General features: G+C 40.9%; 1 protein-coding gene across 6 annotated transcripts in view; it reads left to right on the top strand.

Annotated features, from left to right (window-relative positions):
- Positions 1-17,289, top strand: part of prkg1b (protein kinase cGMP-dependent 1b) — a 62,272-nt gene that overhangs the window by 28,729 nt on the left and 16,254 nt on the right. For 3 of the 6 annotated variants that reach the window (XM_044101924.1, XM_044101923.1, XM_044101925.1), the window contains exons 2-3: positions 882-1,048; positions 14,294-14,407. In XM_044101924.1, the coding sequence (XP_043957859.1) occupies positions 925-1,048; positions 14,294-14,407 (238 nt within the window). In that variant the 5' untranslated portion in view covers positions 882-924. The other 3 variants (XM_044101926.1, XM_044101928.1, XM_044101927.1) reach the window with 3 other exon arrangements.

Consider the following 17,289-nt stretch of genomic DNA (forward strand, 5'->3'; position numbering starts at 1 on the left):
AGAGTCAACATTTCTTAGTGCAATTTGAGCACAGATGAAAGCCGGCAGGAGTCTCAAGTGACGCACTGGAAATAAAGGTTAACAGATGGAAGAAGATCTCCAAAACTCGGCGCAGACATAAGAGTTGCAAAGACACAAGGATTTTTAGCAATATATGAAAAACACAATTTAGTTTGAAAATAAAAGTCCAACTTTTCACGAGACTTCCCACATTGGGTTTGAAAATGAGTCACTGATCAAAAGGCTCAGATATTTATATGTGTGAACCTGCTTTACATATCTATTAAGAACAATTTTTACTAGTAAGAAAGAGCATTGGATAACAACAACGTCTTTCTATAATAGTAGCAGCCTGAGTAGGAATGGATCCAGTGCGATTAATTACTTTTTCGTCTGCATGGAAATGCGAAGTCACATCAGACACTTTCTGCCACAATTCGTTTATATGAATTACGAATAGAAGAGGACCCAATATATAGATCCCTGCGGAACCTCCTTATGAACTACCACAGCTTCAGAACACAAACGATCATGTTTAATGCATTGTGTCCTGTTTCTGAGAAAAACGTATTGTTGGTTGAGAACAATTATGTTCTTAATCACCTTCAACGCAGCTGTTATGATTTTATGCTTGTTTTTAAAGAAGGATTGAAAGGGTGAGGTGATAATATTGCCAGATTAGAATTCCTTAACTGGTCACTAAAAGACTTGTAGAATTAGTGCCAGAATTGAAAGATTAGATACAGGCCTGATATTTGTTAAAACGGTTGGTTGGTTGGTTGGTTGGATGAGTGAATGGATTGATTGATTGACTTTATCCTGTCTATTTCTTGTAGATATTTTAGTAAAGTTTTTTTTTTCCTCCCTCCTCTTCTTCTCAGGTCAAAGGAGCTGATAAAGGAAGCCATCTTGGACAATGACTTCATGAAGAACCTGGAGCTCTCTCAGATCCAGGAGATTGTGGACTGCATGTACCCGGTGGATTATGGGAAGGACGCCTGCATCATAAAGGAAGGAGATGTAGGCTCAGTGGTGTTCGTCATGGAAGGTGAGAGCAAGAACACAGGCTGGAACTGGTTCCGAGATGGGAATCAGTCTAAAAGAGTCATCTGAGATGGATCTTATAGACAAGAACAGAAGGCTTTAGAATTTTATCTCTGTTTCTTCCAAATGGTTCAATTTTAATATACTTCTTGTATTTCTCTCTGTACCTATTAGTGTACACAAAACAGAACAGTTTGCATTGTTCTCGCTGTCTGTGCTGTAGAGTGACTGGAGGTTGAGTGTGGAACACTAAATGAACCACTAAAGGTTTGTTTAGTGTTCCTTCAGAGTTCTGGGACATGGGAAATATTCAGCAAAATTAATGAATCTGTGTGACCTGGAAAAGGCAAAGTAACCTTTTCTTTAATGAGCCTCTGGTTGAAGCAGGAAGTTTATCTCAAAGGTCGGTTTAATCCTCACTGCTGAACATTTGCTGCTGCTGGCTTTCTTTTGGCAACAGTGAACGGTTACTAGTTCCTCTGTTGCCGTCATCCGCTTTGAAAATGGAAATGAGTTTCTTTTTTATTATTATTTTTATTATTATTATTGAGCTGCCGCTGGTGTCAGAAACAAGATGTAATTATGTTTTTCTTCCTTCAGCTGGACGTTTGGTTAGAAACTAGTCCCTTCTCTCTTTTTCCTGTTGATAGAGATGAAGAGTGAAACAAATGACTCGTTGTTCTCCTGCAGGGTTGCTGCGGATGCAACATGTGTCATCGTTTCCAGCCGAGACGATGCACAGCCAGCCAGTTTTGCCACAAAGACAGAAGATTTTCCTCTGTGCCGAGAGACTTTTAGAAAACTGTGAACAACAGGAATGTAGCCGGAACGTCGGAACTCTGATTAATTTGTACGCAGCTCTAGAAAAATACAACGCTATGGTGAGAAGCCCACTGTTGGTTCTAGCTGTCTGTGTGTGGAGCTGAACAATGGGTGCTGCCCTTTCTTCCGGTTAATATTTAGGAGGTGAAATGCTGTGTCCATGACAACAGACTTTATGAATTTGTGGTTTATCAGATAACGCTTTGCTTTGCTTGGCTGCTTGCTGCAGTTTTCATCAACAGGCGGATGCAGTGTTTTGGTCTCCAAACTCTGGTCAAACTCAGAAAAGTTGACCCGAAAAAGTGACGATAAGAAATGATTACATTTTCTAACATCTTGAGGACAGCGGCTTCAATATTTCTGTCATTGTCTCTTATAAGTTCTGCTATGTGGTTCTTTGCATCCCTTTGTGGGTGGACAGTATAGAGTTACATCCAGCCTTTACATCCAGTCATCAGGACAAAAACTATACATCGCTACCTTGGCTTAGAAAATGATTTGAGCTTAATCTTCCTTCACCGCTGACATATTATTCCTCCCCCTTACTCCTATGTTTTCAAGAGGTGGGGCGTTTCAATGGTTTCCCTCTTCAGGGTGGCTGGACTCACATTTAGGGACAAGATAGTTCAACCCACTCTCACTCCCAACTCGTCATATATTGACGCATGGGACTTCCGTCCTCGTCACATATATTGGCCAGGTATTTCAGCGTCAATATGTGACGAAAAATTTTACCTGACCTTACCGTAATTTTTGCCCTAAACCTAACCAATTTTTGGGTTTTGAAGTGTCGGCAGTGTTTGCGAGACCATTCACGTAAATAATCCATGTAAAACATGCGACCTTCCAAAATCGTCAAAATCGTCAAAATTTTACGGCGAAGGAACCTGCCCAAGTCGTCACATATTGACGCGAAGGGTATACCCTTCGCGTCAATATGTGACGCATGGTCAGACGGCGTCCCAACTCGTCAATATATGACGAGTCGGGTGTGAGAATGTGTTGGATAGTTCGATCGGAGTGAATCGAAAAGGGTTTGGAGCTCCGACGCGCTTTTAAAAGCACAGACGAAAAAGTAAGGGGTACGGAGAATGTTTACAAACATACTAAGAAATGGAAATATTTTTGCAGTTTGCACGTTTTTAATTTCAAAGTAACTGTAATCTGTAGTTCATGTGGCTTCATCATCCTTTAACCAAACTCAATGTTTTGGCATATTTTCAACAAATATTCCAAATAAGTTAACAAAAAAATAAAACAATTAAATGCTGATGAACCTTAACCATTCTTACGCTCCATAAATAAGTGTCTTTGAAGAATTTGTTACCAATTGTACACCATACAGTATATTTTGTTGGTAACCCGACTAGTAGTTTTGGCACTAGGGTGAGGAGTAGGAAAATTTGATCTAGCCTCGTTATGATTCTGCATCATGTCGCCAGGACCCACAACCTTTGCGGCAACATTTACAGAAAGCGGTCGAGGATAAGACTGAGACAAACGACATCAGGGATCAGATGAGGAGACTGGTGGGAGAATGTAAGGCCATCGCCAGAGAGAGAAGAGAGTGGAAAGCACTGATGCAAGCGGCGTCCATTGTCCCCGACCCTCAACAGTGAGCTTTCGACTAGACAAGACTGGGATTGCTCTTGGTTTTGTAGTGTGCAGATTCACTGGGTCATACTCTGGAGTTGGAGTCATACGGATTGCGTGATCTGTGTGGATTGGAGCAGCAGTAATTGCAGTTATTGGTTTTGACCTATCTTTATGACCAGCAGGAAAAGACCTAAAAGAAAAGAAAAAAAAAAAGAGCAGCTGCAGTGAGGTCCCTCTCCAGCTCTGGATGGATTTTATTAACATGACATCTATATTAAACATCTGAGACGTAGTGTGATAAAAGTGCAGTCTGCAATATGAGCAGAAGCTTTTGCACATGTTGGTCTCCTTCCCCTCTGCTCGAGGAACAAGATGGGACGAGGACTGGACATCAAACCCGGAGCCTCTCTGGCTTTTCTCTGTTACTACGCTCAGCTCGTTTGTTATATTTATAGCCGGATTTGAGGTCAGTGTTTTACATAAGAATCCCGTTTGGTAACGCGATCCTCCCACTGAAAACACGCCGTGATGCTGGCGTCGTACTGGATCTGCAGTCAGGAGAAGTTTAAGACTCACATCTGGAGGAATGGGCGGTGTGCCGTTGCCGTCTCGACAGAACGGTGAGGATCTCTTCAGAGGGGAAGATACTGTTTGAACACATTCGGACTACATGAGATTCCTATTGAATCTCAGTCACACTTGGGTATGTTCTATTATGAAGATGCTGTGAGGATAAGTTTAGCTCCACCTCCTCATTAGAGACCACCTGACCTTTTCAGGTCTGCTTGTGTCTTCAGGTCCTTTCAAACCTTTTGTGGCTTAGTGGCGCTGGACTGCACTGAGACCCGACAACAATCCTCCAGATGGCTGGTCCCGTGTCGGTAGGCGGCAGCATGCGGTGTGCAAAATAACCAATGACATTTATGTCCAAACAAAAAAACAAAAAAAAAACTGCTGGGCGAATAACACGCACGCTGAGTCTAAGAGCGCTTCCTCACAATGTGAGAGGCGTCTTTTCTGTCGGGTTTTATATTAGAGCCAGATTAGATAATTATCTAATCAATGTTAAAGGAACTGGTTTTAGAGAGGAGTCTGCTGTGGGCGGCTGAAGTTCAAACAGACAGATTTTTTGAATGTGTTACATCTATGTGTGCGAGTAGCTTTGTTTGTCTATCTTTGTCAGGACTTGTGCTATTGTTTGACTTTGTGAGCACCTTTTTCTTTTTTTTCTTCAGTGTTTGAACAAGTTTTAGATTCAGGGGTCGTCTTTACCCGGACCTCCTGATCATTTGAACTCCACCTCCACCTGGACTGTGTTGTGTTTCAAACTGAATGTTCAAATCAAATGGTTTTGCCTGAATAGATTCTGGGTAGGATGATGTACTAAAGCACACTCTCACTACTCGTCTGACAACATGTTATGAGAAAGGTCTAATCTTTTATTATTATTATTATTATTTTTTTTGCAACTAATTAGACTATTTAAAGAGATCATCATATTGATCCATTAAAATAAATAAATAAATTACTATTACGTTGTCCATAAGAGTAATAATGTCAGACGGGAACAAAAATCTCTCGATGAAATTCTGACATGACATGTTTATTCCTTTCTCTATCTACTTAACCAGAGAAGCTACATGAATAAAAGCCTTTTTTCTTCTTTTTTTTTTTCCTTTTTAGATAAAAGTTGTATCTTTAGATTTGGATGCATAAATACTATTCCATGCATGCTTTATTTCCTTATTTGTCATCAAATGAGGTTTCGCTCATCCATCGGCAGGTTTGGTTACATCCTGCAGGTCGGGAAAATTCCCAGATATCAGTCGGGAAGTTAAGCATTGTGACAGGAATAGCTTGAATGTTTCCCACTGTTTTGGCACTGAAGCACTGACTTTCTATGGAATACATTTTGATATATTTGCCAATAATGTATTTGACTTAAAATGACTTATCTGTAATATTGCTGTATTTGTCTTTTGCTGAGAGAGTTGGATCTATGGAAAACGTCAGAGCTGAAACAGTTGTTTTAATATTTAGCAACATATTTAGCATCAACCTGCGACAGACTGGCGACCTGTCCAGGGTGAACCCCGCCTCTCGCCCGGAACGCAGCTGGAGATAGGCACCAGCAACCCTCCCGACCCCATTTAGGGAAGAAGGGTGTAAAGAAAATGGATGGATGGATGGATTTAGCATCAAACATGAAGTATAACAAACACATCTGATGAAGTATCAATTCCCTTGTTATAGGCATAGCTGAAGGAGTCAGAATTTTACCACGACACCCAAACACAACATATTAGTGGGTCAATAATTGTACTCCTAAGAGCTGGGAGAACAACTAACACGTGAGAGTGGCCGGCACAAACCAGGATATTTATGGGAAAATAATAGTAGGTGAGCACAGCGGGAAAGGGGGGGTAGAAAACCGGTAGCTTCACAGGCCAAAACGGGAGACCTGACAGGTGTGCGCTGATCAGAGTGAAAAGATTCCAGCTGCAGGATTTATGCTCCTGGCTCTTTGTGTGCCTTGTGTTAAACATGGTGAATTAATGTAGACTTTGAGCTCACCAGTGCTGAATGCGCTCTGTCGCTGTGGATCCTTACAGACGTGCGTTTCAGGGGCAAGGGCGGAAGTTTAGGGAGAGTGAGGGGGCGCAGATGGCGGCTAAATATAAAGACTTCTGTCACAGGAAGAGGAAGTGATCCCCAAAAAAAACAGCACGAAAAAGACGAGGTTGGTAGTTTTTGTTGAGTGGGCGTGTGTGTGTGTGTAAACATTACAAACATGATCCTCATTATTTTTCGTTTGGCAGAAGAAACAGATGCAGCAGTTTTGGCTCATGATGTCACACACACACACACACGCACGCACGCTCACATTCACCACACGCTTTGTGGTGAATGCGGTTGCTTAGCAACATGTTGGCTAATCATATTTTATTATTGGAAATCTACAAATTTGGAATCAGTTATTTAAAACTAAAGCAAAAAAAAATAAAAAAATCACACAGTGAGGCAGGGGGAGCAGCGAGAATGGACAAAAAGAAAACCAAACGCATTCAAAACAATCAGAAAAAAAACAAAAACGTTAGAAAATAATGTTTGAATTTAATTCAGTGTAAAAATGTGCTCCATATAAACATAAAAAAACCTCAACTGTTAGGTGACAGAAATGTTACAGTCTGAAAACGCAGAGTAATCATTCATCCACAGTTCCTGTCAAACGATCCGTTCATCGTTTTGCGTCACGACATGCGACTGCTGGGTGGACAAGAAAAAGTTATAAGACATGAAGGAATCTGTGACGGCTCAGCAAAGATGTGAGAAAAGTGGAGGAACAGATAAGATCACGATAACGTCCAGGCTGCTGTCTTTGAGCTGTAGTGGGTTCAAATTAAGGCAGCTGATATTAAGCTTAAATAAGATCAGAATGTTATCAAAGTGGAGCGTATGGCTTTTAAAAAAATTATGTTCAGTGACTGTATTTCTGCAAAGGTTGTAACTAATCACAGGTAGGAGTACATTTTAAAAAAAGCATAATGATGTAATCATAACTGTGGTTCAGTGACTAATGTTATCTACCATCAATTAATAATAATAATAAACCCCTAATGAATCAAATTATCAAATCAATTAAAACTATTCCAGCCAGGAACAATGGAAATATGTATTTTATACCTACATAATTTCTAAGTGAACAATGAACAATAAATTTGAAGTTAAACAATAACAATTTAGTGTAATGGAGTTAATTTTTTCATAAAAAGACTGAATCCTGTGACTACACATAGGATATAAAACTAAGAATATAATTTTAATTAAATATTCAGGAATATTATGGTAAGGAAAACGGTTTAGTTATTGAAATGATTTTCTAATATTCTTCCCATCAAACCGTGTCAATAAATATAAAAGATTTTCAGAAATGTTGACTGATAACTTTTTCTTGTATGTCGTTGCGCTTTATTTTTTTTAAATTATGAATAAGTATACTCTCAAGTTATTATTATGTTATTACTACAATATTTAGCAGAGTTTCACTAAAATTGAACAAAAATAAAACAAATTGCTCACAAATTAATTTCCTGTATCCTTAATTCCCCCCCATTATTGCCCTGAGTTTCTCTCCCTTATTATCCTGTTACCCAATCAGAGTAATTATGTTGGCATATTTCATCACCCGATGGGTTGCTTTTGTGAATATGCTGTTGGCTGCAGAATCATTTCCAAATCTGTTATCAGTGAATCCAGCAGCAGAATCCTGACAGAACCTCGGTGGTTTTACAGTTTGCGGCGGAGTTTTTCTCCCTCAGACACTCCGGACAGAAAAGACGGATGTACATGCAGCAGCGAAGCGGCCGCTCGCGTCCTCTCTCTTCAAAATCTGGAGCCTCTGACGGTGAACTGATTCCTCGCTTTGTTCAGACGATCCTCTCTCGGGCCGAGAGCTGCTGTTACCCGCCACAAAAGCAGGAATGAATTTCCAGCTAACGAGTCGCAGCGTTTAGCGGGTTCCTACTCACTGCTGTCGCCCGTCGCTCTGAACGCTCTCCCGCTGCTGTAATGAGCTCCAGGAGCCTCAGCCACTGTGCTTTTCTCCCTTGCAGTAATTACAGGAACAAAGGCATGAGCGGAGGAGGTCTCACTCTGATCTGTGTTTGTTTGTCGTTGTGATAGCAGTTGAGGCTCCTTAAGTGATTACACACACACACACACACACACACACACACACACACACACACACACACACACACACGCACGCACACACACACACACACACGCACACACACACACACACACACACACACACACACACACACACACACACACGCACACCCACCCTCACACACACACACACACACTCCTTTGGGCTTTCTAGAGCAGCAAACAGATTGTGTTTCAAAAGTCAAGCCAGAATCTAGCAGCTGCTTCTGTGACTCACCTGGATCCGAGTTCTGGCTGAATCACTAAAACAAATTCGTCTCATGGAGTAAAAGATGTGTATCTGTTAAGCAGGTCTTTGGGTCAGACCTGTTTGGATTATTACAGACTAGGGCTGAAATGATTAATCTGATTAATTGTGATGAATTGATTATTGACATCATCATCAACTAATATGGTGATAGGTTAATTGATAATCGAAAAAGCCCATTCGCTGAGAGAACAACATACTCAGAGTAGTAATTACGTCAAAATTATACAGGAAATAGTTCTTCTGTATACCATTTAAGATAATAAAATAAAAATAAATAACAGCTTTGTCTGTAAATATATTCTAGCCAGAACCCCTCAATGGTCCTAGTTTAAGCTTCACTCATTTCAAATTCTGCAAAAAAATAAAAAAAACCTCTCAATCCAAATAAATAATCAACATGTTAGCCCTACACTGTACAGCTTCTTACATGATGATGCCAGAAGCCTCCACTTTGTTTATTTGCATCTTTTAACGTATGTCTGATATCATATTTTTTAAAATAGGTTTTAACTGGTTAAACATAAAATCTGCAGAATGTGCACATCAAGCGTGAAACCACTCAAACAATGTGCAATTCATTCATATTTCAAGCTTTCCACTGGATCAGAATTATGTGTACAGTCACCTTGCTGTAGCTGGTTGTAGGCATTAACGTTCACTGTGGCTCTAGAACCCGACGGACCCACCGGTGGGTCCAGCTGCCATGTGACCTCGGCTCGATTAGGGTGTAAGAGGTTAAAGAAAGAAAAAAAAAATCTCACATCAGGCTGCACAGAATGTTTTTTTTTTTTTCTTTTCTTTTCTATAGAGAAGGTGGACAGAGTGACAGAGCAGCAACAGGACAAGTGTGGGCGCATATTTCAGTTCAGCCTGGCAGGAGTCAAACTCTCAGTCGGTGTGGCAATTACTGAGAGATTTGACTGGCCATACAGCGGCTACAGTAAGTGATACTGACTGGCATAGCGAGGGGGAAAACATTCAAATGCTACAACTGATAGCATGCGCCGTAGTGTCAATTTTTTCTGTTAAAGTACAGAACATTTGAGGAATGCTATGGATTTTAATTGAAGAGAAACATAAACAGGAACTCAAACTTCTGTTTTTTTATTTTTTATTTTTAGTTTGATTGTAAATTCTGATTTTAGTCCAATTATTCGTCTCATTTAACCAAACGACCGGGCCGAGACCTGCTTTTTGAGTCCATCCCAGTCAGCTCTCAAACAAACTCTGGTGCGGTTCACTTCTGGTGTGAATACAGACCGGCCTCCATGTAGTTTTGGACTTTATGAGCCACCATTTCCGGGCAGTTGCTAGCACTACTGCCGATTAAACCGAAGCCGTACCTGATCTGCTGTTGTCTGCATGTTGTCTCTATTGGCTCACAGCTTCTGTTTGCAGACGCCGTTGCAAAATTAGAAATATCGCATTGTGGAACCGCCGTTGCATGAGCTGCTATTTACATTCAAAATGATAATACAATGTAATAAACACACAATTGTGCACAACAAAAGCACAGCAAGTAATTTCTGTCAAATAGGAGCAACGGTCGTCACCCACGTAGCTGTGTTTGCAACTTACAGTAGAAGAAAGCAAAAAAAATCAATGTATAAGCAAAAAAAAAAAAAAAAAAAGTCTGTTTTTGGTCTGAAACAAACAAAGGACCAAAGCGGACTTTCCTGGTGAAATAATTCGGTTCACGCGGAGAGTTTAGACTAGCAGTCAAACACAGACAAGCGAGGAAGGAGCAGACGTCTCAGCATTTCTGTTTCTTCTAAAGGAACTTTTCATTAAAATATAAATGAGCTGATTTTTCACCAAAACTTCTAGAAGAGCCACATTTAACATGTGATGACTTAGCAATGTGTTCGCTGGCTTGAAAACAGGAGGAGACACTGCTGGAGGGCTGCAGTCCAAACCTCTCGCCTTGCGCAGCTCCTGCTTCTTCTTTTCTATTTCTGCTTCTTGTCGCTCTTTTCTTCCTTTTTTCCGCTGTTGGGCTGAAATCAGCAGAAGCAGTTGCATGCTTCCAGTTCTGTTAGCATTTTGTTCTGGGATCATGAGACTCTACTAAACATAAGACTCCCAATCACACAGAAAACTGTGTGCACAGTCACAGTTGGGCTTAAAGAGATTAAGGCACTGGGCACCAAAACAAACAGTGGCAGTTAACAGTTTGAGTCGTTAAACCCAAAATAATCTCAGTCGGATATTTCTAATATGTTTAGATTAGAAATATACAGTAAACATGATCACGGCTGATAACTGCAGCACTTAATTCATTCTCATTCAGCACTTCCAGAGACAATCAAACGAGGACTGCTGTAACCGTAGAAACTGTAAATTCACACTGTTGTTATTATAGCTGTCATGTTTCCCAAAGACCTGTTCTGACTGTTAGAAATGTTGAAAGACGATCCGGTCTGATCCATTTACTGAGATTTTGTTCTTCTTTGGTTCTTTGATCCTTCAGCTACTGGAGGATCTGAATCAGATCTTGGAGCACCCGACGAGGGTTCAGCTGCAGCCTGCGATGAATGCGTGTGTATGTGTGTCTTTTTCAGCGCGATGATGATCATTACAGCCTGTGATTATGGCAAAAGATCCTGTGTGTGTTTATCCTGTTCGATAAAACGATTGTCTCCATCTGTGTGTCAGAGACACGGCAGGGTTAATTATTGCTCTATGTGTGCGTGTTTTTTGTTTGTTGTGTGTGTGTGATGCAGATAATTTTTCTCCTACCAAAACAACAACAACAAAAATCCCCAGCTTAGATTATTTCATATTTCCTTTTTGGAAAAGCTCCATAAGTCGTCCCGTTTCTTTTTTTTTTTTTTTTTTTTTAATCTGAACTGAATCTGTTGTTGAGCAAGAGAAAATCTGCTGCAGCTCTTCTGCAGCAACACAGACAACCAGACCTCAAACCTGTGTTGTGGCAGAGAGGTGGAGCTCACCTATGGTACAACTAAAGCTTCAGTTGCCATTGAAGGTTTAGAGGAGATAGTTCCTCTAAAATTCTCCTAAAAACAGAAAACGTTAAGTCTCCCTCTGACTTCCTGTCTTTCTCTTTGATCTGTATTTCATTCCAGTACTTCATGTTCCTGGACTTAAAAAGCTTCTGTTCTGAAGTTTAATTCCCCTTTTTGAAAAGTTTTCCAATGAAATGTTCTTCAGCAGTTATAGTTGATACATTATATGAAAGACCCACTTCCTGATTGCAGAGTAGAGAAGACCGAACGTAGTCTTGTCAGTATGTTTACGTTCTGTTTCTTATGCTGCTTTCTAGATTTACTAAGAAGTACAAAATTCTAACTTTCCAGCTGGAAAACAAAAACGACCCGAATTCCGAACAAAGTTACATTTCCTAATGGGAAACTGGGACTGCCCCGACATTGAAACTGACCTGGTTTCAATATGGCCGTTTCTCGCATCAACAGTATTAAGATTGGAAGCGTCTCAGTTTTACATGTAAGAATGTGTGTAAAATCAATGTTACATGTAGCACCTGTAACTTAAAAGTGGGGTTTGATTATGGAAAGTAAAGCTGAAGCTGATGTTTTTAAACAAGCAACATCTACGAGCGCCGCCATGTTGAAAATCTGACTTCTTAATTCGAATGATGTTATCGTCGGTCTCACATCAAAACCCATATACGACTTCCTGACTATCTGGAGCGTAGCATTAATTCTCAAATAGTAACTCTTCTTCTTACAAGTCGTTATGATTTAGCATTTCTTACCTGTGACAACAGTGCCCTCTGGTGGAGAAAGAATTGTACACTTAGATTACTGCACCAATGCTAATAATAGCTACGAAGATGGTGAAAAGCACAAATCTAAGAACGGTTTAAAATATCCCCATAATCTATTGAGCCATCAGTGCTTTATCCTCAAGTTGTCTGCTTTGAAGAGGTTAAAGGTCATGTATATAAACTCACATGTTCCTCTCTCAGATGGAGCTCCTTCCTCTCGGGGATCCCAAAAAACCAGAGTGGTTTTACAGTCTGGGTCTGTACTGGGATCTTCTTTTTGCGAGCCAACACCTATAAAGCATCCATAGGGAAGAATGTAGATCCAATTAATCATGCTGGCTGACTGCTTTTGAAGTGGAGGAGAAGCAATTCTTCTTATCTCTAAGGCAAGATTCAGTCTTCATTAATTTCAGCTACTTGTATCCTGGATCTGGTTCTTCAAGTCATAACCCATATCTCAGGACCAGAGGGGAGGGTTGAAACGCAAATGGGACAGTAATACCCAGAGCCTTATTTTCCAGCTCAGCTCTTTCTTGATAATAGATGATAGACCTTGATAGGCCAGCGCAACACCCTCATTATTGCAAATGGAGCCTTATCCGTCTTTTCATCTCTGCCTCCATCCTGCCATCAGTCAGGAACACCAGGTTACTGCATGAGGCAGAGACTCACCTCTGACCTTCTTCCAGATCTCAGGTCTCAGATTTAATGGAGCGCCATAAATCCAGTCAGTTCGAATATTAACAGACAATTATGACTTTCAACTAACAAATAAAAATACCAAGTTTGGTTCAGAATTTCTCTGTCAGTTTAACTCTGCTTTTCCATCTCCCTGAGTGTTAATCTTCTGTGAGATCTTCTACTGATCAGCTGGCAGTTTGATTTATTGATTGTGTCAACTGGTGTTGTACGTCAGTTAATGTCAAAGGGAGACGATTAAACGCTAATGCACTTAAGGTTACGTCAGTTCCCTGAATGCTGCTTAACACACCTTCAGTTCACACAGAGGACCACATCATGCAGATGTGTTTGTGTTGTTGATTGCCCTGACATTTCTGTTCCCGGCAGTACTAATCCATCTTCATTAGTGTCAGTCGGAAACACCAGAGTCCAAATGCCAAGCACCCTGTGTCGCACAAAGAAAAGTGACACACGGATACGAAAAATCTCTGGGCTGAAAGCGTTCTCCCTTAAATGTAACAAGACTTCTGATTGGACGGCACTTCAGTCAATCAGATTAGCACATGATGTGGCGATAGAGCCGAGTCAGCTGCATCTAAACTAAATATTCAGGTTGGAGAGGGAAACATTCAGTTGGACAAACAAAGACTTCAATGCTTACACTACAGATATAGCTTGTAGGACAGGGGTCCTCTAATCCAGTTCTTAAGGACTTAAAATCTCTGCACCAAATAAAAATATAGCAATGATTTTCTTTGCTCTTAAGGACAAGATTTGAGGGCTGGCTTTCTATAACTTTCAGATCTGTAGCTGGTTCAAAAGATCAGATTCAAATGGCTGTATTAGCTCCTCAGGTCAGTCAAGTTTTTTCAAAGTCCTGCTAATGACCTCATCAATTGACTCAGCTGAGACTCATCTAAAAGATGCAGGACACTGGACCCTGATGAGTTGATTGGAAGGGCCCCTATTCTGGGAGTTGTTACTGAAAGTCACTGATGCCGATCCATTATAGGACACTTACAGAGATGTAAGTTACTCAGCTAAAGAAAGAAGCCTTTATGGCCCGAGAAGGTAGATTTGTCAACAACCATGACCTTAACTTTTGCTGCTAACTAAAGCGCTTAAGTTTTGTTTTTCTTTTGGTTCTGAAAAAGCTGCTCAGAGGAATTTTTGATTGGTTTATTGACTCCGTATGAGTTATGATTCCAGGGAAAAATGCTGTGCTTAATCTGTCCACCTGCAGCTAATTCTAGTTTTGAACATAAGCTCTCATTCCTCCATGTAACTCTTCACGAGAATGAGGAAGCTTCTACATGCTGACTTGAGACCAACAAATACCAAAGGTCTATACTTCCCATGATGCGTCTGGACAGAAGTGTTTGTTTGACAGTGACAGATTGTCTTCTGTGTGTCTGACCCAGAGGGGAAGGTGGAGGTGACCAAAGAGGGGATGAAGCTGTGCACGATGGGACCGGGGAAAGTTTTCGGAGAGCTGGCCATCCTCTACAACTGCACCCGGACCGCCACTGTCAGGAGTGAGTATGCTGTTGGAGAAAAAAATAAATACTGATCCACATCTCAATTCTTGCTGCTGTTTTTCTCTGAGAAAATCAGCAGAGAGATTATGTGGAAGAAAAAAAACACCTAATCAGATTTGTTCAATTCATGTCGCAAGACCCGACCCGAAACAGGGGAAAAGAAACAGGATGGAAAATGGAAGCGATCCCCCTGGTGTTATTTTGTTGCTGCACTGAAACCAGCTGAGTCTACTGTTGTTGATAAAATTAGATATTTGCCTGGGTATCACGAATATCTCTGCAGGAGGTTGAACTGAAGCAACGCGGGGATCGCTCTTTCCAGCTCTGTAGCCTTAAATTTCAACTTCCAATCTGTAGCGTTGGCCTCAGACTGACTACTGAGACGGCAGATGGTAAGGTTCCTGTGCGTTCTTCTGGGATTCCATTGGATTCTCTTCCTGATAAGGAGGGAATCCAAAGAAACTGTTAGGAGACTGTGAGTGAGTTGGCAGCATTGAGCTGATGTGACTCTAACCAATGTTTCAGAGTTAAAAAACAAACAAACAAAAAAAAAACACCCTGAAATATTGCTCCTGGAATCAACTTCCCTGCTGGTGTTTTCTTCACCAACGTGGAGCCGGAGGAGTCGGGCATCCAGAGGGAGCTGATCGGAGTTCAGCTAAAGAAACGAATCTGAGCACCATCCGACAGCACCGCCGTGTCTAAGTGTGCACGTCCGACTTCCTGTCAGCTCTTCCTGGTGGAACGATCGCTAAGCAGCTGTTGCCAAGCAACACCATCCAGTCCGGCCAACCCGTTTTGGCACTTGTGCGTCTCTTGGCAACAGGGCTGGGTTCCACATGATTTGTTTGCATTTTCAAACGCTTTCTGCTTGTTTCTCACATTAACACAGTGAGCCCGCTGCATTAAATCGCCTCTGTTTCATTTCACAATACGGCTCTCAGTATGCGTCTTCTTTATCAGATCTGAATATGCTTCAGCCCTACTGCGCTGACTCAAACCTCAACAAATTATTCTTCCCGTACGTGTTTGAGCCTCCGTCTGGTCTTTTCTGGGGTTTTCAAACTTTGTATCTTTTTGTCTAAATGTAAAACTGGCAGAGATTAAAAAAGCTCTACTTAGCCCATCTGAGAACACAGCGCAAATTTCCAAATCTTGGCCTATCCGGGTCTTTCTGCATAGAGTTTGCATATTCTCCCCATGTATGCGTGGGTTCTCTCCTGGTACACCAGCTTCCCTCTAAAGTCCAAATTTACATTACTCAGTCTGGAAGAAAACTCAGCTCAGAGAAGTTTTCTGAGAAGGAGATATATTAGCCAACTGGTTTTATTTGCAAGTCATAAAAAATTTGGAAACCTTAGTGTGTGGGAAAAAATGTTGCAGGGATTAATTGCTGGAATTGAGATCAGTTTATTACTCATCATGTCTCACGCGGCTGCTGCTGAAACTCTGGGGTTTTACAACGATGTCGCAGTGTGATGCATCACTCTCAGAGATCGTCTTTGATTGAGCTCAGATGGTTTCTTTCCACGATCTGCGCCATAGATCTTCATTAGGTGTCGCAACTATCAAGACAACGAGCCAATTAAGTCAGAAACAAAACCTCAAAAAAATTGTGATCGCTCTAAATTGCCCCCCATCATGAGTGTACTTAGGTATTAATTTGTGTGTCTATGGTTGGTTGTCTTGTCTGTCTCTGTCTTGTCCTTTGTTGGACTGGTGACCTATCCAGGATGTACCCTGCCTCTTGCCCAATAGACTACTGGATAGAAGCGCCATTCCTCTAGCCCACATGACCCTATACGTGGGTATAGTCAATGGATCAATGGATTGATCTGTGGAACCTCCCACTTGGTGTTTGGGTCTAAACCTCAGGTTTGAGGACCTTTGCTGGGAAGAATCCAAGGAAAGGAAGACACTGTTGTGCATCAGTTTGTATTGTTTCTTATATAATTTTCTATAAAGATGAAATTAAAGTCAAAATTATTCACACAGGTTTAGATTTGAAGTAGTTTGAACATATTTTATTTTACAAAAATGTTCCTTATGCATGAAGGGAATACAAGTTTTGCACTGGTCCAGCCAGAATTAAAGGCTCCCGAATAAATAATAAATATTCCATTGAAAACAAAGGGCCTAATTGCCATACTGCCAATTTTACTACTAGTTATATATGAAAAAGCATATGCATTGTTTCTGGACATGGTATAGTGCTTTCTCTTGGTGAGTTAGAGCAGAAAACAAAAACAGGAAACTGTTAAGTGAAAAAAACACACAAACAAAAGAAGAATCCACCAGTATATCCAGGGGCATCATCAGAATCCAACATCCTTCAAAACATCCAGAAGGTTTTAGAAATTTAAAGAAAAAAGAATATTCCTGTTTTCACTTTTTACAATTGTTTCCATGGTTCCAGTTATAAAGCGTCTTTATTAAAAGCAAAAACACATTTATGGCTTTCAGAAAACAATTTTAATGCCGATTTGAGCTCTTACCCACAGAAACCTCCTCACTTAGCGCCCACATGTCCGCACAGAGTTTATTTATAAACCAGTAGAGCTTCTCTTCCCCTCACACTCGCTCACATTGCAATAAACACATAGAGACACAGTTTGGGCTCTACACACAAGCGTTGTGTTTTCTGGACCTCCACACACACACACACATGCACACGCACGCACACACACACGCCCACACAAAATCACACTCACTTAACCTCTGAATGTGATCATTTACTCTCCATCCTGCAGCCTGGAGGCCTCACAGTGACAGGGAAGCAGAAAACCATCCTCACTGCTGTGGCTGATGGAAATAAATGTGTTGGTGTTCTCCAAAAAACCCCAAATAAATAAATAAAAAAATCAGTCTCTCTCACACAA

Source organism: Gambusia affinis, linkage group LG20, assembly GCF_019740435.1.
Source record: "Gambusia affinis linkage group LG20, SWU_Gaff_1.0, whole genome shotgun sequence".
In the NCBI taxonomy this organism is placed as follows: Eukaryota; Metazoa; Chordata; class Actinopteri; order Cyprinodontiformes; family Poeciliidae; genus Gambusia; species Gambusia affinis.